At 49.4% G+C, this 22,699-nt stretch overlaps 1 protein-coding gene across 5 annotated transcripts in view; it reads right to left on the bottom strand.

Annotated features, from left to right (window-relative positions):
• The window catches only part of DNAI2 (dynein axonemal intermediate chain 2), a 43,542-nt gene that overhangs the window by 3,395 nt on the left and 17,448 nt on the right, over positions 1-22,699 (bottom strand). For all 5 annotated transcript variants that reach the window (XR_012426092.1, XR_012426095.1, XR_012426093.1 and 2 more), the window contains exons 6-11: positions 21,738-21,851; positions 13,174-13,313; positions 11,541-11,663; positions 7,571-7,794; positions 2,439-2,574; positions 1,662-1,808 (exon numbers count right to left, since the gene is read on the bottom strand). Coding sequence is in view for 1 of the 5 variants with exons in the window: in XM_074020309.1 (XP_073876410.1) it covers positions 1,662-1,808; positions 2,439-2,574; positions 7,571-7,794; positions 11,541-11,663; positions 13,174-13,313; positions 21,738-21,851 (884 nt within the window). In the remaining 4 variants the exon portion in view is untranslated. The remainder of the gene's footprint in view (positions 1-1,661; positions 1,809-2,438; positions 2,575-7,570; positions 7,795-11,540; positions 11,664-13,173; positions 13,314-21,737; positions 21,852-22,699) is intronic.

Here is a 22,699-nt window from a genome sequence, read left to right as displayed (position 1 = left end):
CAGGGACGCTGAGTTACTCAATGCCAAGGAGCGTGGAGTTGCAGGACCACAGACGGAAGAGCACCCTTTGGGGCTATGAAATATGGCAGACTTGGCCCAACAAGGACCAGCTCAATAGTGAGATCCCAGTCTCAGGCACAGCCAGGCACAGGGGTTTTCCTTTTTTGTTTTGTTTTGCTTTGTTTTTGGGAGGGAGTTTCACTCTTGTTGCCCATGCTGGAGTGCAATGGCGTGATCTCGGCTCACTGCAACCTCCGCCTCCTGGGTTCAAGCAATTCTTCTGCATCAGCCTCCAGAGTAGCTGGGATTACAGGCATGCGCCACCACACCCAGCTAATTTTGTATTTTCAGTAGAGACGAGGTTTCTCCATGTTGGTCAGGCTGGTCTCGAACTCCCGACCTCAGGTGATCCGCCCACCTCGGCCTCCCAAAGTGCCGGGATTACAGGCATGAGCCACTGTACCTGGCCCCAGCACTAGGGGTTTTCAATTCCACAGTGTTCCCCATGGTTCTGGGGAGTTGCCTACAGGGCTGCTCACTGGGGAAAGGATGTAGGAATGGATCTCAGTCCCCTTCTTCAAGCCCCCTTCCATCTGGCTTCTCTATTGGCATTCTACTAAGCCTTCAGGCCAGGCGCAGTGGCTCACACCTGTAATCCCAGCAGTTTGGGAGGCTGAGGTGGGAAAATTGCTTGAGCCCTGGAGTTTGAGAATAGCCCGGGCAACATAGGGAGACCCTGTCTCTACAAAAATTAAAAAATGAGCCAGGCATGGTGTACATGCCTGTGGTCCCAGCTACTAGGTAGGCTGAGGCGGGAGGACCAATTCAGCCTGGGGGGTGGAGGCTTGAGTGGGCCATGATTGTGCCACTGCACTCCAGCCTGGGCAACAAAGCAAGACCCTGTCTCAAAATAAAATAAAATAAATAGATACAATAAAAGTAAAATAAAATAAAATAATTAGGTCAGCCACGGTGGCTAATGCCTGTAATCCCAGCAAAATTTTGGAGGCCAAGGTGGTCAGATCATCTTGAGGCCAGGAGTTCAAGAACAGCCTGGCCAACATGGTGAGACCCTGTCTCTACTAAAAACACAAAAATTAGCTGGGAGTGGTGGTGTGCACCTGTGATCCCAGCTACTCAGGAGGCAGAGGCAGAGGAATCCCTTGAACCTGAGAAGCAGAGATTGCAGTGAGCCGAGATCTCACCATTGCACTACAGCCTGGGCAACAGAGCATGACTTCGTCTCAAAAATAAATAAATAAAAATAATTAAATTAAATTAAAATACAATATAATACAATAAAATACTAAGCCTTCATTTGAAAGGTTCTGTCAAAAAAAAAAAAAAAAGGGTTATTTGAAACTAGACAAACTGACCAAGTCAAACCTCTTTGATTTACAGGTAAAAAAAACTGAATCCTGGAGAGTGAAGTGACTAACTGAAGCCCACTTAGCTGCCCAGCAGTTGAGCAAGGGCAAATGGACATGCCAACACCTATTTATGGAGCCCATGTCAGCATATTGCACTGCCTCCCCAGAAATGTGCACCCATGTCCTAGGGGGTGGGAGGGAGGGGCCATCTATTTTTCTGACCAGCCTGCTTTGTGGTGGGGCCAGGTCAGGACGTGCTGGAGGGGTTCTCCCCAGGCATGCGGTGCTTACAGAAGAGGCTATGTTCTTCTCATTCCTCTGGAGGGTAGAGAGCCCAGGCGAGACCTCCAGCAGGGTGGTTGTCCCCAGCTGGGATCCACAGGCGATGAAACACCCATTGTCCTGCACCCGGAGGCAGAAGAGGGCCTCGTCACACACCTGTTGAAGGGGCCGGGCAGACCCAGGTAGAGGAGAGAGAAGCAAAGTTACATGTGTCTGATTAATTGGCCCCTGGGGAGGCTCAGCCACTTGGCTCTGTTCAAACACCCTCAGGGACGCTTCTGCCCCACAGGATGAAGTTCAAACTCGGAGACTGGCTGTCAAGGTCCCTGGCTTCCCTGCCTCATCTCCCGCCCCACCCCTTCACTTCTGCCTTACGGTCACCCTGTGGTTCCCTAACGCCCCCACCCTTTCATGGCCCCAGCCAGCAGGGCTCCGCTCTGGCCGCCCTGACATGAAGGGGAAGGTCCAGCAGCCAACCACCAGGGGCTCTGAAGGAATCAGCCTGTGGGCAGGAGATGCCAGGTACCTGCTTTTGTTTCTTTTTAAATTTCCCCCAGGTGGTTTTGTTGTGCCACCGGGGTGCCAAGTCCCCCAGGCCCCTTAACCTTTGTAGGAGCACGCACTCCAAAGCAATCTCTGCAGTCAGCCTGCACACGGCTCCTCCACAGAGGCCCAGACGCACCTGGCCACACACTGCACACGTGCTCACAGTACCCCACACTCACACCCACGCCGGAGCCTGGCTCCCTGAGGACCGGGATGCACGGGGAGGGATATGCGCGTGACCTTCAGGCTGAGGGCGGGGTCGCACTGCTTGAACACAAAGTCCCAGATGTCCAGGGTTCCGTCCATCTTGGTGGTAAAGAAAACGGCCGGCCTTATGGGGCTCCAGGCGGCATCAGTGAGGTAAGCCATGTGGTACCTGTGGGAGGTAGCCAACATCACGGTTGGAGGGACAGAGGCTTCTGAGCCACAGCTCGGCTCATTTGGTCCCTTCTGGGCTCCAGGGTATCAGAGTCTTGCTAGGCGGGAAGTTCTTCCTTGTGTCTGACTTCTAGCTGTGCTGACCTCACTCACCCACAGCTCACAGGTTGCCTTTTTTTTTTTTTTTGAGACAGAGTCTTGCTCTGTTGCTCAGGCTGGAGGGCAGTGGTGCGATCTCGGCTCACTGCAACCTCCGCCTCCTGGGTTCAAGCCATTCTCCCGTCTCAGCCTCCTGAGTAACTGGGATTACAGGTGCCCGTCACCACACCCAGCTAATTTTTTTATTTTTACGAGAGATGGGGGTTTCACCATGTTGGCCACGCTGGTCTCAAACTCCTGACCTCAGGTGTCTGACAGGCTGCTCTTTAAAGCGTTCTGGGCTGGTCATGTGCAGTGGCTCATGCCTGTAATCCCAGCACTTTGGGAGGCCAAGGCAGGAAGATCGCTTGAAGACAGGATTTTGAGACCAGCCTGGGCAACATGGTAAGACCCTGTCTCTACAAAAAATAAAAAAATTAGCCGGGTGTGGTGGCAAGCACCTGTGGTCCCAGCTCCTCGGGAGGCTGAAATGGGAGAATCGCTTGAGCCCAGGAAGTCGCGGCTGCAGTGAGCCATGTTTCTGCTGCTGTACTCCAGCCTGGGCAACAAAGTGAGACCCCATCTCAAATAAAATAAATAAAGGGCTCTGAGCACAGTCCTTCCTGTGGGCTGGCCACTGGCATTTCTCTGCTGCTAACTCCAGGCTGCAGGCACGTGTCGCTGTACCTGGTCCCAGCCCTGGGACTCATGGATAGGAGTCAGAGGAAGGACATACCCAGAAAAGCTGTTACTACTGAGATGAGGAGAGTGGCATTTCCTACTTTGTTTCATGTGGATTTTCAAGAATTTCTTCAGTGAAAATTGAACATTTTTTTAAAAAGAGACACACACACGTGCACACACAGTGGAGCCTTCAGATTTTCACCCAGACCTCTTCTCCCTTCCTGCATTGCAATATAGTTGTAGCTGGGCCCCTGGTGGGCAAGGCAGAGACTACATTTCCCAGTCACCTTTGCAGCTGAGTGTGTTGACCGGTAGGCCACAGTGGGAGAAATGATCAAGACGAAAGAAAGGATCTGGGCTGGGCGTGGTGGCTCATGCCTGTAATCCCAGCACTTTGGAAGGTTGAGGACAGTGGATCACCTGAGGTCAGGAGTTCGAGATCAGCCTGGCCAACATGGTGGAACCCCACTTCTACTGAAAATACAAAAATTATCCAGGGGTGGTGGTGGGGGCCTGTGATCCCAGACACTCAGGAGGCTGAGGCAGGAGAATTGCTTGAACCCAGGAGGTGAAGGCTGCAGTGAGCCAAGATCGTGCCACTGCTCTCCAGCCTGGGCAACAAAGATACTTCACTTAAAAAAAACAACAAAAAAAAACACTGGAGATTTTTGGACAAACAATGAATAAGTTTTAGTATAAGTATATACCAAATATTGCATGGGACATACTTATACTAAAAAAAAAAAAATTAGTTTTTTTTTTTTTAATTCAGATTTAACTGACAACTATTCTGTTTTTTTTTGTTTTTTTTTTTTGAGATGGAGTCTCACTCTGTCACCCAAGCTGGAGTGCAGTGGTGTGATCTCGGCTGGTCTTGAACTCTTGACCTCAGGTGATCCACCCGCCTCGGCCTCCCAAAGTGCTGGGATTACAGGCATGAGCCATCCTTCCCAGCCCTCTTTTTTTTTTTTTTTTTTTTTTTTTTTAAAGACTGAGTCTCACTCTGTCCCCCAGGCTGGAGTGCAGTGGCATGATCTCAGTTCACTGCAACCTCCAATTCCTAGGTTCAAGCGATTCTCCTGCCTCAGCCTCCTAAGTATCTGGGATTACAGGCATGCACCACCAAGCCCGGCTAAATTTTTGTATTTTTATTAGAAACGGGGTTTCGCCATATTGGCCAGGCTCATCTTGAACTCCTGACCTCAAGTGATCCTCCTGCTTCAGCCTCCCAAAGTGCTGGGATTACAGGCATGAACCCACCGCACCCGGCCCAATGCCAAATATTCTTATTTGTCTAACCCTATGCAGGAGGAGGACAAGGGAGACCCAGGTTCTAGGACACAGGTCCATCAAGTCCCTCTAGGAACCAGCCCTGTGAAAGGCCTAAGGGTGCTGTGTTTGACACCCTGCCCTCCCTGTTCCTTTCACACAGCCCTGGCAGCCTGCAGGACCTGATGACATTGGCAAGGCTCCTATAGCCTGTGAAGGGCTTCATGTCTACTGGGAACCCCCTACTTGCTATGAGGCCTGGAACTGTGGGGAAAAGAAAGAGAGATCAGACTGTTACTGTGTCTATGTAGAAAGAAGTAGACATAAGAGACTCCATTCTGTTCTGTATTTGAGATGCTGTTAATCTCTGACCCTACCCCCAACTTTGTCCTTGCAAGAGACATGTGCTGTGGTGACTCAAGGTTTAAAGGATTTTGGGCTGTGCAGGGTGTGCTTTGTTAAACAAGTGCCTGAAGGCAGTATGCTTGTGAAAAGTCATCACCGTTCTCTTAATCTCAAGTACTCAGGGACACATACACTGCCAAAGGTCGCAGGGACCTCTGCCTAGGAAAGCTAGGTGTTGTCCAAGGTTTCTCCCCATGTGATAGTCTGAAATATGGCCTCATGGGAAGGGAAAGACCTAATCGTCCCCCAGCCTGACACCCATGAAGGATCTGTGCTGAGGAGGACTAGTATAAGAAGAAAGAAGGCCTCTTGGCAGTTGAGATAGAGAAAAGCATCTGTCTCCTGCCCATCCCTGGGCAATGGAACATCTCCGCGTAAAACCCGATTTTATGTTCTATTTACTGAGATGGGAGAAAACCGCCTTAGGGCGAAAGGTGGGACTTGCTAGCAATGCTGCTCTTTATGCACTAAAAAGGTTTATGGAGATGTTTGCATATGCATATCAAGGCACAGCACTTTTCCTTAAACTTATGTCACAGAAATCTTTATTCATATGTCTTACTGCTGACCTTCTCCCTACGATGATCCTATCATCCTGCCACTTCCCTTTTTCTAAGACGGTAAAGATAACGACCAATAAATACTGAGGGAACTCAGAGACCGGTGCCGGAGTGGGTCCTCTGTATGCTGAGCGCTGGTCCCCTAGGCCCACTTTTTCTTTCTCTATACTTTGTCTCTGTGTCTCATTTCTTTTCTCAAGTCTCTCGTTCCACCTGACGAGAAACGCCCACAGGTGTGGAGGGGCAGGCCACCCCTTCAGGAACAATGGGCTGCCCTTCTCAGCCAGAGTTCCTACCCCTGTAGAATGACATCGAACCAGGTTTCTGCTCCCAAAGCAAGGACTGGCTGAGTCACAAGCCCCAGGGAGCTCCTTAACAAGCCCATTCCTAGGCTAAGCCTAAGATTCTGTTAGTACCCCCAGGGTTGGGGCTGGGAATCTGGATTTTAAAAAAATCACTCCTCAGCCAGGCACGGTGGCTCATGCCTGTAATCCCAGCACTTTGGGAGGCCGAGGCAGGTGGATCACCTGAGGTCAGGAGTTTGAGACCAGCCTGGCCAACATGGTGAAACTCTGTCTCTACTAAAAATACAAAAATTAGCTGGGCGTGCTGGCGTGCACCTGTAGTCCCAGCTACAGGGGAAGATGAGGCAGGAGAATGGCTTGAACTCGGGAGGCGGAGGTTGCAGTGAGCCATGATCGTGCCATTGCACTCCAGCCTGGGGGACACAGCAAGACTCCGTCTCAAAAACAAACAAACAAACAAAAACTCCTCCCAGGAGATTCTGATGCAAACAGATGTGGGAAGCAGAGGAATCAAAGATGCTCATTAGGGTTGATGGTGGCACTGACATTACAGGAGTCTGTGGCTCTGTGGGCAGGAAAGGAGCCCCAGGATTTTTTTTTTTTTTAGCAAGAGAAAAAAGGAATTTATTTATACATCAATGCACAATACCCACGGGAGCGCCCAGCAGTGAGTGACTCAAGGGGGTGGTTAGAATTCGGGCTTATTACCTAACTTAGGAGATGAAGAGGAGGAGGAGAAAGGGCACTTTTAGGCAAGGTACATGGGCCCTAAGAAAAACGGAGGGGGATGTGATAGTCCAAGCTTCTCTGATCTAACCGTTGTGCTCACAGCTATCACAGGCTCCTTGTCTGTTGCTCCCCTCAGAGGAGTGGGCACTGAGCAAGACAGGCTATGCCGCATTGCTGAATCGTACCAAGGCACCCACATTTCCCAGCCAAGCTTCCTGGGTTCACACCCCAGCTTGGCTCCTCACTAGCTGGGAGAGCAGGAGCGAGTGGCTTGGCCTTTCTGTAGCCCATTTCCCTGACATGAAAAATGAGATGAGGAGAAGAGCAATGTTGCCTCCTCCTAGGCGTATTTTGAGGATTATGAAAATTAAGCCAGCCAGGCGCAGTGGCTTACGCCTGTAATCACAACATTTTGGGAGGCCAAGGTGGGCAGATCACCTGAGGTCAGGAGTTCAAGACCTGCCTGGCCAATGTGGTAAAACCCCATCTCGACTAAAAATACAAAAATTAGCTGGGCATGGTGGCAGGTGCTTGTAGTCTCAGCTACTCGGGAAGCTGAGGCAGGAGGGTCACTTGAACCTGGGAGGTGGAGGTTGCAGTGAGCCGAGATCACGCCACTGCATTCAATCTGGGGAATTAAGTAAGACTATGTCTAAAAAAAAAAAAAAAAAAAAGGAAAGAAAATTAAGCCATGGCCATTATTTTGAGCAGCTGGGTGGTTTGAAGCCTGTCGCTTTGTGGAGTGGCTGGAGCAAGTCACTTGCTAACACGAGTTCGGGTGTTTGTGGAAGGCTTTTTTCTCCATTTTACGTATGGAGGCTCAGGACTCTCCTGGGCCCAGCTGGGCTCCCTCTATCCCCTCCTGTCCTCTGCATCCCCTCCCGTCCCCAGCATTGCCTCTTACTTGGTCCACATGATGGACGATTCCCGGCTGTCTTCAGACCAGATGCGGGCTGTCCAGTCACCAACTGTCAGGAAGTTCTTCGGGTAGAAGGGGTTCCTCTGGAGGGCGTAGACGGGGCCATGATGGCCCGGGAAGGTGCACACAATCTTCTCAGCTGACGTCTTGGCCTTGCGGTTGCAGGAGATGATGATGCCCTGCTCAGTCCCCACCATGAACTTGGTGGGCTGTGGAAGGAGTGACACGGGAGGGGAAGGCTCCATGAACCGTCAACTCGGATTAGCGGGCATGGACAGGAGCCTGCTTGGGGGGTCTGCAGGCCCTAGAAAGGCCCTCAGATCAAGCCTCGGCAAGGGCTGTGGCCCCTCCTGGAGAGCTGTCCCCACTCTTCCCGGGCTCCTCAGACCCCACCTTTCTGGAAGTTGCTCAAGGAGCCTGTGCTGAATGAAGTCCTCCCTGGCTCCTCCAGTCCTGGAGGGTCACCACTAGCCCCTTCTGCAGAGCATCACTGTGTCCTCGAAGCATTTGGCCATCAAGATCCTGAATGTTTGTTTACAGAGGGAGTAAAGCAGACCCAGGGAGGGGAGCCAGGGTGGTCCACCCAGATCACTCACAGGATAGGCAGAGCCTTCCCTGGCAGGACAGTGACATTTGTCATAGCATTGTCCAGGCTGGTGTCCCTGAGAACTCAGAGCGGGTGACCAACCAGCACTCAGGAAGCCACCTGGCAGTCAGTGATGTAATTCGTCCCCCTACTGCTGGTGGGTGAGCTCTTTGAGGGGCGCAAGCTTGTCTGACATGGGTCCATTGCCCACGAACTGAGCTTTAGTAGTTACTCACTTTACTGCGGACTGAATGCACAAAGGCCAGTCTCCTGACTCCTGACCCAGTGCTCCCTCTGCGTCTCTGAGCATGACCCCCTCCGTCATGCAATGCCCTGCCTTGTTGACTGTTCCATGTCTTCACTTCTGGGCTAGACTGGACAACCTCCACCAGCAGGGCCTGAGCCTACAATGGCGCTGTGTCCTCAGCATTCCAAATGGAAAGAACAGCTGAGTTAGGCAGGGGAGGGGCATGCTGAGGGGAGGGACTTTGTCAACGGGCTCAGATGTCCTCTGCCGGTGGTGAACCTGCCCCTGTAGAGCTCCCAGGTTTTAGGAGGAGGTTGCAGTGAGCCAAGATCATGCCACTGCACTCCAGCCTGACCTACAGAGCAAGACTCCACCTCAAAAAAAAAAAAAAAAGAAGAAGAAAGAAAGAAAAAAGAAAAAAATGAAAAAGAACTCCTAGTTTATTTATTTATTAAGACAGGATCTGGCTCCATTGCCCAGGCTGGAGTGCAGTGGTACGATCTCGGCTCACTGCATCCTTGACCTTCTGGGCTCAAGCAATCCTCCCACCTCAGCCTCCCACGTAGCTGGGACCACAAGCACACACCACCAGGGTCAGCTAATTTTTGTATTTTTTGTAGAGACAGAGTCTCCCTATGTTGTCCAGACTGGTCTCAAACTCCTAAGCTCAAGCGATCTGCACACCCTGGCTTCCCAAAGTGCTGGGATTACAGAGCTGAGCCACTGCACCTGGCGTCCCCCCCAGGTTTTTTATTTTTATTTTTTTAAAAATGTATTGTTTTAGTGTGCATTTTCTTCTACCAGAAAATTACTAAAATGATAAACATAAAATCTCTAGAAAATACCCAGAATATGGCCAGGTGTGGTGGCTGAGGCATGAAAATCACTTGAACCCGGGAGGCAGAGGTTGCAGTGAGCCAAGATCATGTCACTGCACTCCAGCCTGGGCAACAGAGTGAGACTCTGTCTCAAAAAAAAAAAAAAGAAGAAAAAAAAAAATTAGACTGGCGTGGTGGCATGCACCTGTGGTCCCAGCTACTCAAGAGGCTGAGGCTTGAGCCCAGAAGGTAGATGTTGCAGTAAGCTGAGATCACACAACTGCACTCCAGCATGGGCAACAGAACGAAACCATGTCTCAAAAAAACAAAACAAAAATCTGGGCTTCAAGTTGGGTGTCAAGGGCAAGTGAAAAGACCAAGCTTGAGAGGTCCAGAGAAGAAAGTATTCAAGCCGACTACGCGCTGCCCATCAGTGAGCCGAGGAGAAAGGCCACCCAGATCCGAGTGGCCCATCGTGCCTCTGGCCTCAGACTTTGTGGCGGGCTGCGGGTGGACACCCTGGGCCTTAGAGTTGGAACCCTGGGTTTGAGTCTCGGCTTTACCAGGTACTAGGACTCACAACGTAATCTCACGAAGACTCATCGTGTGTATCTGGCAAGTATGGATAAAAACTTTACCCCACGAAATGGTTATAGGCGATTGCACGAGCTTATGAAATCAGGCAGCCACAAGTGTTCAGCACACCGTGTGCACCCTGCAAAGGCCAGACATGGAGGAGATGGCCCTAGTTGTGATGTGGTTGTATGTCTAGCACTTGGCCTAGAAAGCCTTGCCTCTGGGACAGAATGTTCTCCTGAGTCCTTGCCACCCCAACCTCCATGCCCAGTGCCTTGTCCTCTGGGGAGGGGTCAGTGGACTTGTCTCCTCATCCCACCAACACTCATCTCTCAGCCTTGAGCTAGGGTTGCCCAGGCAGGTTCGAGGCCAGAGCCTCCCAAAGCCCTAGGAATGATGGCACATGACCCCGAAGCAAACAAGTGACACCTCCAAGGGGGAACCAGGCCTGGGCTGCACTGAGACATAAACCAAGACTCAGCCCAAGCCAAAAACTAACAACAAGGGAAAGGTATCTTCTTACTCTAGTGAGGAAGTCTTCCTTTACTGCTTCTAGAAGCTTCCCTCCTCTAACACATTTGCATTATGCTCAAACTTTGATATTTCCTGTTTTTCTTTTATTTTCTTTGTTTTTTCTGAGATGGAGTTTCACTCTTGTCGCCCAGGCTGGAGTGCAATGACACGATCTTGGCTCACCGCAACCTCCGCCTCCCAGGTTCAAGCGATTCTCCTGCCTCAGCCTCCTGAGTAGCTGGGATTACAGGCATGCACCTCCATGCCCAGCTAATTTTGTATTTTGAGTAGAGATGGGGTTTTTCCATATTGGTCAGACTGGTCTTGAACTCCCAACCTCAGTTGATCCGCCCACCTTGGCCTCTCAAAGTGCCAGGATTACAGGTGTGAGCCACTGTGCCCAGTCCTTTTTTTCTTTTCTTATTTAGGGATAGGGTCTTGCTATGTTGCCCAGGCTGGTCTTGAACTTCTGGGCTCAAGTGATCCTCCCACCTCCCAAAGTGCTGGGATTACAGGTGTGAGCCACTGTGCCTGGCCTCACATTGATACTTTCCTTCCTTTCTTTTTCTTTCTTTCCTTCCTTCCTTCCTTCCTTTTTCTTTCCTTTTTTTCCTCTCTCTCCCTCTCTTTCTTGCTTTCTTTTTTGGTAAAGATTTGGGGGGGTCTTACTGGCCTCCCAAAGTGCTGGGATTACAGACGTGAGCCACCCTGCCCAGCCTGAACTTTGATATTTCTTTGTCATTCTTTCTCAGTTACTGAACACCGAGACCATGCATGTGCTCTGGTTTTCCAAGGAGCCTGGTCTGACCTCATTTCCCCAGAGGAAGGCAGGTGACCAGCCTAGGGCCCCAATGCCAGGCAGAGCCAGGACCTGGGTTGGAGTCTAGGCCTCCCTATGTTGGTCCTGGGCGTGACCTTCCCCAGGAAACAGGGCTTTTCTGGAATTGTCCTGTCAAAAGATTGCCCTCTGTGTTCAGCTGGGCCACGGGCCAAAAGATGGTGCCACGACAACGGTGTCCTTCTTCGAGAAGCTCTGCTGCCCCCTGCTGGAAAGTTGTTGTAAAGGCCACACACGTCTAGGATGGGGGCAGTGAGGTTGGCCTCCCTGGGCTGGTGCTGGGTTCCACAAGCACCTGATATCCTAGCAATGGCCTGTCTTTAGCCCTGGCTGCCCTGGCAATGCAAGTCAGGGAAGGGACAGCAAGGGACACTCACCAAAGTAGATTCGAACTCCAGGGAGATGGCCCCCAAGGCATTTTCCAACTGCTCCTTTTTGGTGATGTCCATGATCACAACCTCAGTGGGCTCACTCATCTTTCGGATGTCCCACCACATGACCTGGCAGGAGGTGGGACAACAGTGAGACTTTGAGGCCCTGTATTTCCCCTGGCTTTTGTCTTTTCCACCCTCACCCCACCTTCCTGGGGTCAGCCCCTGGGCCACAAAAGATGGAGCTCCCAGCAATTCGTGGGAGCAAATACACTTTGAGGATTGCTGCTCTGTCCACAGTTCCCACACCTGGCTGATCATCAGAGTCACCGACAAGCTTCATACAACCCAGATGCTGAGGCCTTGCCCTCGACCTACTGAATCAAAACCTCCAGATGCAAGGCCAAGAATCCGTGTATGCCAACACTCCCCTCAATAAGGCGATATCCAGCAATGTTAAAAATGCATGTGTGCAGCCAGGCGTGGTGGCTCACGCCTGTAATCCCAGCACTTTGGGAGGCCGAAATGGGCGGATCACGAGGTCAGGAGATCAAGACCATCCTGTCTAACATGGTGAAACCCTGTCTCTACTAAAAAAAATAATAATAATACAAAAATTAGCTGGGCGTGGTGGTGGGCGCCTGTAGTCCCAGATACTCGGGAGGCTGAGGCAGGAGAATGGCATGAACCCAGGAGGCGGAGCTTGCAGTGAGCCAAGATGGCGCCACTGTACTTCAGCCTGGGTGACAGAGCAGGACTCCATCTCAAAAAAAAAAAAAAAAAAAAGCATGTATGCTCTGACCTAGAAGTCCCACTGCCAGCAATGTCTGCTGTAGATGTATCCCTGCATGTGTGCAATAATCTGTGTATAAAGATGCTCTTTGCTACATTTTTTTGGGGGTAACAACAAAATATTAGAATCCATATATAAATTATGGTACACCCACAGGATGCAATTATTAACAGGCAGGGGGCGGTAGTGTATGAAACATGAAACTATCTCCAAGGTATACACAATGAAAAACATCAAGTACAGACTAGTATGTAAAGTGTGCAAAAATAAAGAGTGAAGAAGAGAGAGATGTGTTTCCTTGCATGTGCAGAGACTAGCTCCGAAGGCAGACATAGGAGAGGGAGGGAGAGGAGGAAGTGCAGGCAGAGGTGAGAGGAAGGCATTTTCTTTTTTGCACTCTTCAGATTCTATTCCGAGGGCATGTATTATCACTACTCAATTTAAAAATAAAGTGCATGGCCGGGCGCGGTGGCTCATGCCTGTAATCCCAGCACTTTGGGAGGCCGAGGTGGGTGGATCACCTGAGGTCAGAGTTCAAGACCAGCCTGGTCAACATAGTGAGGCACCATTTCTGCTAAAAATAAAAAATTAGCCAGGCATGGTGGCAGGCGTCTGTAGTCCCAGCTACTCGGGAGGCTGAGGCAGGAGAATTGCTTGAACCCAGGAGGCGGAGGTTGCAGTGAACCGAGATCGTGCCATTGCACTCCAGCCTGGGCAACAAGAGTGAAACTCTGTCTCAAAATAAAATGTGTTAAAGGAAATGTCCCCAGGGATTCTGATGGGGAACCAGGGAACAGTTACTGCCTCTCCCTTCCCTCCCCTCCCCAGTGTCTGGCTGGTGGGTACCTGCCCATCCGTGGATGCTGAGAAGCACTCGGTGCCCGTCTTCGACTGCAGCCAGATGGTGCCATACACAGGGTCTCGGTGGCTGAACTCAATGGTGGATAGCTCCGCCACCAGGCTGCCCTTTCGGGTGTCCCAGCAGGCTGGTGAGGAAGGAGATGAAGGAGTGGAGGGGGGCACAGGCTTCCTTCCCTGGGGCAGGGAGCAGGGGAGACAGGGGGACTGCTGTTTCTGGTTTGGCAGATACGTGGTGTTTTAGAATCATGGCTTGGTTCCAATCAGCCTGAGTTTCCTACCACCCCCACAGACTCTCTGGAGAGACTCCCGGAGTGCAAGCTTCATTCAGTTCCTTCAGCCCCTCCCTACCCAACACTCGGCCCTGGGAAAGCCTCTGGGGATGGCATAGGCGTAGTGGCAGGGGAACACATGAGGGTGGTCAGGGAAGGCCTCCTGGAGGAAGTGACAGGTAGCTGAGATGGAAGATAAGCCTCAAGGTGGAGGGAGCCAGGCGGGAGGAAAGCCGAGTCCCTACCGCAGGGAAGAGCACGTGGAAGGGCCCCATGTAGGTGACTCTCTCTGCTGCATTAGCTCTTTCCCTTTTATCCTTTATACCTCTGCTGCCTGTGCTGGAAAGAAACTCACAGAGGAGCTTCAGCCTTTACTGTGATCTGTTATTAGTGCTTCGCCAAGAAAGACGGGAAGGTTATCCGTCCTCTGTCCTGTTAGATTTCATTTCCATTTTCCCATGAATGCACAATGAGGGCTCACCCTGTCACTCAGAGCTGTTTCTAGGAAAGGCCGTTTTGTAAAATAACAAAAGTACTTAGTTCATAAGCTTTGACTTAGTATTTCTCCAAGTCCAAGGCATTTGCCCCTGAACTAAGCTGGCCCAGAAACATGTTTCCTTAGATAAGCCTGCTCAGCCAAGTACAGTGGCTCATGCCTGTAATCCTAGCACATTAGGAGGCTGAGGCAAAAGGATTGCTTGAGCCCAGGAATCCAATACCAGCTTGGGCAACATAGTGAGATCCCGTCTCTACAAAAAATTTAAAAACTAGCTGGGCATGGTGGCACTCGCCTGTAGTTCCCGCTACTCGGGAGGCTGAGGTGGGAGAATTGCTTGAGCCTGGGAGGTTGAGGCTGCAGTGAGCCATGATCGTGCCACTGCACTCCAGCCTGGGTGACAGAGCAAGACCCTGTCTCAAAAAATAAAAATAAGCCAGGTGTGGTGGCTCACACCTGTAATCCCAGCACTTTGGGAGGTTGAGGCAGGTGGATCACTTGACGTCAGGAGTTCAAGACCAGCCTGGCCAACATAGTGAAACCCCATCTCTACTAAAAATACAAAAAAATTAGCTGGGCATGGTGGTGGGCACTTGTAATCCCAGCTTCTCAGGAGGCTGAGGCATGAGAATCGCTCGCGCCTGGGAGGCGGAGGTTGCAGTGAGCTGAGATCACATCACTGCACTCCAGTCTGTGCAACAAAGCAAGACTGTCTCAAAAACAAAACAAAACATAAAAATAAATAAAAATAAAAGATAAGCCTGCTCTGCTTTGGCAAAGCAGTGCTCAAGGGTAGGTCCCACTGGGTCCTACATGGTCCCTAGAGGGGCCCTTGGAGCAGTGGAGCGCCAGAGTCTGGGCTGGTATGAGCCGGCATGAAAAACCACGGAAAGAGGTTATGAATAATGAGTGAGGCAAGGCTCCTGAATTAATCATGGCAAAGTGGCTCCACTTCGGTCTGTTAGAGCTCTGGCACCCAGATAATTTGGCAGGGACGTTTATGGGAGCCCAGGTCTATTCCATAATCTGAAAGCTCCCTTGAGCAGGAGGCAGCAGGTCTGAGAGGGAGATCCGGGCCTCAGGAAGCAGCTGACAACAGAGTTTCGGAGGAGGAGTTTCTCAGCATCCTGGCTCCCACTCCCAAAGAAGAAGCAAAAGTATAAGAACATACAGAGGGCCAGGCGCGGTGGCTCACGTCTGTAATCCCAGCACTTTGGGAGGCCGAGGCGGGCAGATCACGAGGTCAGGAGATGGAGACCACCCTGGCTAACACGGTGAAACCCCATCTCTACTAAAAATACAAAAAATTAGCCGGGCGCAGTGGCGGGCACCTGTAGTCCCAGCTACTGGGGAGGCTGAGGCAGGAGAATGGCGTTAACCCAGGAGGCGGAGCTTGCAGTGAGCCGAGATAGCGCCACTGCACTCTAGCCTGGGTGACAGAGCAAGATTCTGTCTCAAAAAAAAAAAAAAAAAAAAAAAAGAACATACAGAGGGGGAGGGGTGGGGAATGTTTTTCATGCCCAGGGTCAAGACTGGCCTGGGTGTAGTCATGGGTTGGATGTCTGATGACTCCAGGGTCAAGGGAACAGAGCAAGTAGGGACATTCAGAGCCAATCCAGTTAGGTGACTTCTGATCTCACTAGAGATTAAAAAAAGCAGTTTGGGCCAGGTTCAGTGGCTCACGCCTGTAATCCCAGCACTTTGGGAGGTCAAGGTGGGTGGGTCACTTGAGGCCAGGAGTTTGAGACCAGCCTGGCTAACATAGCAAAACTCCATTTCTATTAAAAATACAAAAATTGACCAGGCGTGTCGGCATGCACCAGCCACTGGGGAGGCTGAGGCAGGAGGATCTCTTGAACCCAGGAGGCGGAGGTTGCAGTGAGCTGAGATCGCATCACCGTAGTCTAGCCTGGGTGACAGAGCGAGATTCTGTCTCAAAAAAAAAAAAAAAAAAAAAAAAAGGCTAGGCGCAGCAGTGGCTCATGCCTGTAATCCCAGCACTTTGGGAGGCAGAGGCAGGCAGATCACGAGGTCAGGGGTTTAGACCATACTGGCTAACACAGTGAAACCCCATCTCTACTAAAAAAAAATACCAAAAATTAGCTGGGCGTGGTGGCGGGCACCTGTAGTCCCAGCTATTTGGGAGGCTGAAGTAGGAGAATTGCATGAACTCAGGAGGTGGAGCTTGCGGTGAGCCAAGATCGGGCCACTGCACTCCAGCCTGGGTGACACAGCAAGACTCCATCTCAAGGAAAAAAAAAAAAATCAGTTTTCCAGGTGTGCCATCAGCAAAATCCATGAAGTAAGGACCTCCAAAAATTCTCTCCTCCATAATAGCAGTGAGAAAACTGGCAAAAATGGTCACAATCAACTTTTTCAGAACTCTGGAAATTAGCCAGAGGCTTAGGGCAGTCGGGAGAATGTTTATTCAAGAAAAACAGTAGAATCTTGGTAAAAACAGTGGCATTTTCACTTGCCCTAGTTAAGAATGCACACTCTGCAGTTCCGTGGTAGCCTTGAAAATTCACATCCTGCACTCCAGATGAAAAACAGTAGCCTGGCGCCACAAGAGGGAGCAGAATGGGCTGGAGCTCCTTTCAAGTCTCATGCCCAAAGAACTGTCATTATCTCAGTGTCTGGTGGTTCCCTGATAAGGCTCCTCTTGCAAGGTTGGCTGTAATTGACTTGGTTCAGCCTTTGCCTGGTGTGAAAAGTCTTTTCATCAGGGTGTAATTGCAGGCAACTGACTAGCTTTGCAGCTTCCTGAGGCAGTGGATAACAGTGGGGCAAGGAATAAACCGATGAAAAAGCTTAAAAGGAAAAGCTGGGCCGGGTACAGTGGCTCACGCCTGTACTTTGGAAGGCTGAGGCAGGACTGCTTGAGGCCAGGAGTTCACAACCTACCTGTTCAACATAGCAAGACCCTGTCCCTATTTCTCTCTCTCTCTCTCTCTCTCTCTCTCTCTCTTTCTCTTTCGAGGCAAGATCTCACTAAGCTGCCCAGGCTAGTTTCAAACTCCTGAACTCAGGCGATCCTCTTGCCTCAGCCTCCCAAAGTGTTAGGATTACAGACGTGAGCCACTGTGCTCAGCCTCTATTAAATTTAAACAACAACAGTAGATAAATACAAGGAAAAGCTGAAGCATGATGTGTCCACGGGGCTTTGAAAAGATCTGACGTATTCCTGGGAGTCTAGAAAGTCACAAGCATGGATAGTGCTGGGTGCACGCCCAGAGCTGTGTCATGCTCAGGAAAGCTGATAAAGCCCTAAACTCTCGTCTCTGGGTGACCTCATCTCTGCACAGACACTAAGGCAGAGTTGACAACTGACTGGCTGAGTGTGAAGGCATGCTCACACACGCACACAGAGCCCCTTGGCAGAGAAGGGGAGATTTTTTGGTGACAAATGCTTAAGGAAATCTTTGTCCAATCATTAACTAATCACTAAGCTAAGCAGAGACTATAAGTGGTCACACGTGACAGAGAATACAGACTTTCCAGAACTAGCTAAGAAAATTCATTAATGAAACAAAGAACAACTACAACAAACAGCAACAGCACAAGCTCTGGGAGGTGTGTCAATCTGATTTGTAAAGTTGCCACATTAAATCATACAAAAAGTATAGTTTTTAATAAAAAAAAAGTTATAAGACATGCCAAGAAATACAAATGTGTGGCCCAAACCCAGGAATAAAAAAGCAATAAATAGAGACTGTCCCCAAGGAGCCCAGATGTTGGACTAACTAGACAAAGGCCTCACATCAGCCGTGCTAAACATGTTCAAAGAAGTAAAGGAAGTCACATTGAAAGAACTAAAGAAAAGCCTGAGATGATATGTCACCAAATAAAAATTACAAATAGACAAAAGTTATTATCATTATTATTTTTGAAGACAGAGTTTCGCTTTGTTGCCCAGCCTGGAGTGCAGGGGCACGATCTCAGCTTACTGCAACCTCCGCCTCCTGGGTTCAAGTAATTCTCTTGCCTCAGCCTCCCAAGTAGCTGAGATTGCAGCCACACTCCACCACACCTGGCTCTTTTTTTTTTTTTTTTTTGTATTTTAGTAGAGACAGGGTTTGACCATATTGCCCACGCTGGTCTTGAACTCCTGAGTTCAGGTAATCCTCCCACCTCAGCCTCCCGAAGTGCTAGGATTACAGGCACGAGCCACCACATCCGAACAAGACAGATATTATTTTTGAAAGAAAGAACAAAATAGAAATTCTGGAGTCATTAACCAAAATAAAAATATAGTAGAGAAGCTACAGGATGGCATATTTGAGCAGGCAGAAGAATCACTGAATGTGAAGATGGGCCAATTGAGATTATGTAGTCTGAGGAAGCGAAGCAAAAGAGAACAAAGAAAAACAGAGTCTAAAGACCTATGGGACACCATCAAGCATGCCAACATACACATAATGGAAGTCACAGAAGGAGAGGAGAGACAGAAAGGGTAGGAAAGAATATTTGAATAAATAATGGTTGTAAATATTCCATATTTGATTTTTTTTTTTTTTTTTTTTTTTGAGACAGAGTCTTGCTCTGTCGCCCAGGCTGGAGTGCAGTGGCATGATCTAGGCTCACTGCAAGCTCCACCTCCCGGGTTCATGCCATTCTCCTGCCTCAGCCTCCCAAGTAGCTGGGACTACAGGCGCCCACCACCACACCTAGCTAATTTCTTGTATTTTTAGTAGAGATGGGGTTTCACCATGTTAGCCAGGATGGTCTTGATCTCCTGACCTCATGATCTGCCTGCCTCAGCCTCCCAAAGTGCCGGGATTACAGGCATGAGCCACCGTGCCCGGCCCATATTTGATTTGTTTAAAAAAAAATCTACACATCCAAGAAACTCAATGAATTCCAAGTGGCATAAACTCAAAGATATCCATACCTAGAAACATCATAATCAAAGCTGAAGCCAGAGACTCTTGAAAGCAGCAAGAGAAAAATGACTCATAATATACACGGGATCACCAATAAGATCAACAGCTGAAGTTGGGTGCAGTGGCTCATGCCTGAAATCCCAGCACCTTGGGAGGCCAAGGTGGGAGAATTGCTTGAAGCCAGGAGTTCGAGACCAGCCTGGGCAACATAGCAAGACCCCATCTCTACAAAAATTAAAAAATAAAAAAGTAGTTGGGTGTGGTGACATGCACCTGTCGTCCCAGCTACTCAGGAGGCTGAGGTGGGAGGATTGCTTGAGCCCAGGGGTTTGAGGCTGCAGTGAGCTATGATCATGGCACTGCACCCCAGCTTGGGTGACAGAGTGAGACCTTGTCTCTAAAAAAAAAAAAAAGAAAGAAAAGAAAAAAAAAGAAATGATAAGGGAATTAAAATGGTACACTAGAAAATATGTAACACAAAAGAAGGCAGTTATGGAGAAAGAACAAAAAGATTTAAGACATATAGAAAAAAAGCAAAATGGCGGATGTAAACTGTATCAGTAATTAAATTAATATAAATAGATTAAACTCTCCACTTAAAACCAGAGATTGACAGAATAGATTAAAAGGAAAAAAACCATGATCCGGGCTGGGCACGGTGGTGCACGCCTGTCATCCCAGCACTTTGGGAGGCCGAGGTGGGCACATCGCTTGAGGCCAGGAGTTTGAGATCAACCTGGCCAACGTGGTAAAACCTTATCTCAAAAATACAAAAATTAGCTGGGTGTGGTGGCCGGCACCTGTAATCCCAGCTACTTGGGAGGCTGAGGCAGGAGAATCACTTGAACCCAGGAGGCAGAGGTTGCAGTGAGCTGAGATCACACCACTGCACTCCAGCCTGGGTGACAGAGTGAGATTCTGTCTCAAAAAACAAACAAACAAACAAAAAATCTATGATTCATCTGTATGCCAGCTACATGTAATCTACAAGATATATACTTTATTTATTTATTTACTTTTTATTTTTTTGGGATGGAGTCTTGCTCTGTCGCCCAGGCTGGAGTTCAGTGGCAGGATCTCGACTCACTGCAATCTCAGCCTCCCAGGTTCAAGCAATTCTCATGCCTTAGCCTCCCAAGTAGCTGGGATTACAGGTGCATGTCACCACACCTGGCTACAAGAGACATACTTTAGATTCGAGGAGGCAAACAGGTTAAAAGTAAAAGGATGGGGAAAGATATACCATGCAAACGGTAACCAAACAGAGCTGGAGTGCCTGTCTCAAAGACAGACAGACTTTGAGATGAAAAATGCTACTAGAGACAAATAAAGACATTACATACTGATAAAAGGGTTAATTCACTAGGAAAACTTAAGAATTATAAACATGTGCATGTACCTAATAACACAGCCTTAACATACAGGAAGCAAAACCTGACAAAATTGAAGGAGAAATAGACAAGTCAACAATAACAATGGCAGATGTCAGTATCCTCCCTTCAATAATAGACATAGCTACTAGGTGAAAGATCAACAAGGAAATAGAAGTCCTGACCAGCACTATAGACAAGACCTCCTGGACATCTATAGAAAACTCCACCGGACAATAAGCAGAATATAGTCTTCTCGAGTGCTCATGGAACATTCTCCAGGATAGACAATATGCTAGGCCATAGAACAAGTCTCAATAAATTTTAAAAGATTGAAATCAGGCCAGGCATGGTGGTTCATCCCAGCACTTTGGGAGGCCAGCCAAGGCAGGTGGATTGCTTGAGCCCAGGAGTTTAAGACCAGCGTGGGCAGCATGATGAAACCTTGTGACTACAAAAACTACAAAAATTAGCCGAGCGTGGTGGCACACGCCTGTAGTCCCAGCTACTCGGGAGGCTGAGGTGGAGGGATGGCTTGGGCCCAGGAGGTCGAGGCTGCAATAAGCCGTGATTGCACCACTGCACTCCATCCTGGGCAACAGAGTAAAACTCCATCTCAAAAAAAAAAAAAAAAAAAGAAAAAAGAAAAAGAAAAGAAAATGATTATAAGGGAATACTGTGAACAATTATATGTCAACAAACTAGACAACTTGATGAAATGGAAAAGTTCCTAGAAAGCCAGAAACTACCAAAACCAATAAAAGAAGAAACAGAAAATGTGAAGAGGATCTATAACAAGTAAAGGGACGGAATTGTAACCTTTAAGCTTCCAATAAAGAAAAGCCAGGGACCAGATGGCTTCACTGATGAGTTCTACCAAACATTTCGAGAATTAATACCAGCCAGGCATGGTGGCGCATGCTGGTAATCCCAGCACTTTGGAAGGCCAAGGAGGGAGGATCACTTGAGGTCAGGAATTCGAGACCAGTCCGGCCAACATGGTGAAACGCTAACTCTACTGAAAAAAGACAAAAATTAGCCAGGCGTGGTGACATGAGACTAATCCCAGCTACTTGGGAGGCTGAGGCAGGGGAATCACTTGAATCCGAGAGGTGGAGGCTGCAGTAAGCCGAGATCGCGCCCCTGCACTCCAGTCTGGGTGAGGCAGCAGGATTGGCTCTGACTAAGAGCCTGGGTCCCGACCAGGCGCAGTGGCTCACACCTGTAATCCCAGCGCTATGGGAGGCCCAGGTGGGTGAATCAACTGAGGTCAGGAGTGCGAGACCAGCCTGGCCAACATGGTGAAACCCCGTCTCTACTAAAAATAACAAAAAAATTAGTCAGGCGTGGTGGTGGGCACCTGTAATCTCAGTGACTCAGGAGGTTGAGGCAGGAGAATCGCTTGAACCCAGGAGGCGGAGGTTGCAGTGAGCCGAAATTGCACCACTGCACTCCAGCCTGGGCAACAGGAGTGAAATTCCATCTTAAAAACAAAAAACAAAAGACAAAAAAAGCCTGGGTCCCTCCTTACCTATCTGTCCATTGTAGCAGCCACCCAGGAGCACGTGGGAATCTTTGGGGTTGAACTCCAAGGTAACAAGTGGAGATGATGGCTTCAGAGCAAGTTCAGGCTTATTGGGGTTTTCTATAAAGCAGAAAAAAAAATATCCCATCAGGCCTGGAAAGAAAAGGACAGGATCAACAAGTTTCACCCCTTCTGCAGGTGGGTAGTGGGGACATGGTGGCAGGGGGGGAAGCCTGGGAGCCCCTCCAGTCTTTCTCCAGGCTGCACCCCCTGGTCCACCTTGGCCGGAATCTGGCATTCTTGACCTAGGGGCTTTGCTGATGGTTTTTATTTTCAGTGAACGGATTGGGGTGTGCCTATGTGTGTGATAATTATATTTCTAGTCCAATTCCCGGGTTTGGTGTCAAACGAGGTTTTGATACTAAGGTTTTTATGTAAAGTCAGCTCTCTGCCAGTTTCTTCAAACCAGGTCTGTGGACTGCAGATAACGACGGAGTCCACCCCATGGGGCTGCTGCCAGAACTCACTGAGCTGCTGGGGTGTCGGGCGTTAGCTCTGTGCCTGGCACCTACACGTTTATTTTAATAATGCTGCCAACGAAGGGAAGCTGGAGAGCATGAAGCCACCACCACCCTCTCCCTGCCTGTGTCTTGCCAGCCCTTCTGTAGACAATGGTTTGTGCTAATAAAGGGACACGCTGCTCCTGCAGGCCATGAATTAAAGGCAAGTGTCAGGACAGACGGGACAAAGGCCCAAGTTCCATTCCACTGCCCCTGAGTCCCTTCTCAGTCTGCTGGGCACTCTTTCCATATACTCTTTTTTGTTGTTGTTGTTGAGACAGAGTCTCACTCTGTCTGTCACCCAGGATGGAGTGCAGCGGCACGATCTCGGCTCACTGCAACCTCTGACTCCTGGGTTCAAGCGATTATCCTGCCTCAGTCTCCCAAGTAGCTGGGATTACAGGCACC

This window comes from Macaca fascicularis, chromosome 16 (genome assembly GCF_037993035.2).
Source record: "Macaca fascicularis isolate 582-1 chromosome 16, T2T-MFA8v1.1".
NCBI lineage: Eukaryota > Metazoa > Chordata > Mammalia > Primates > Cercopithecidae > Macaca > Macaca fascicularis.
Note: the sequence above shows the minus strand (reverse complement) of the source record. Positions and strands in the feature narration are given on the sequence as shown.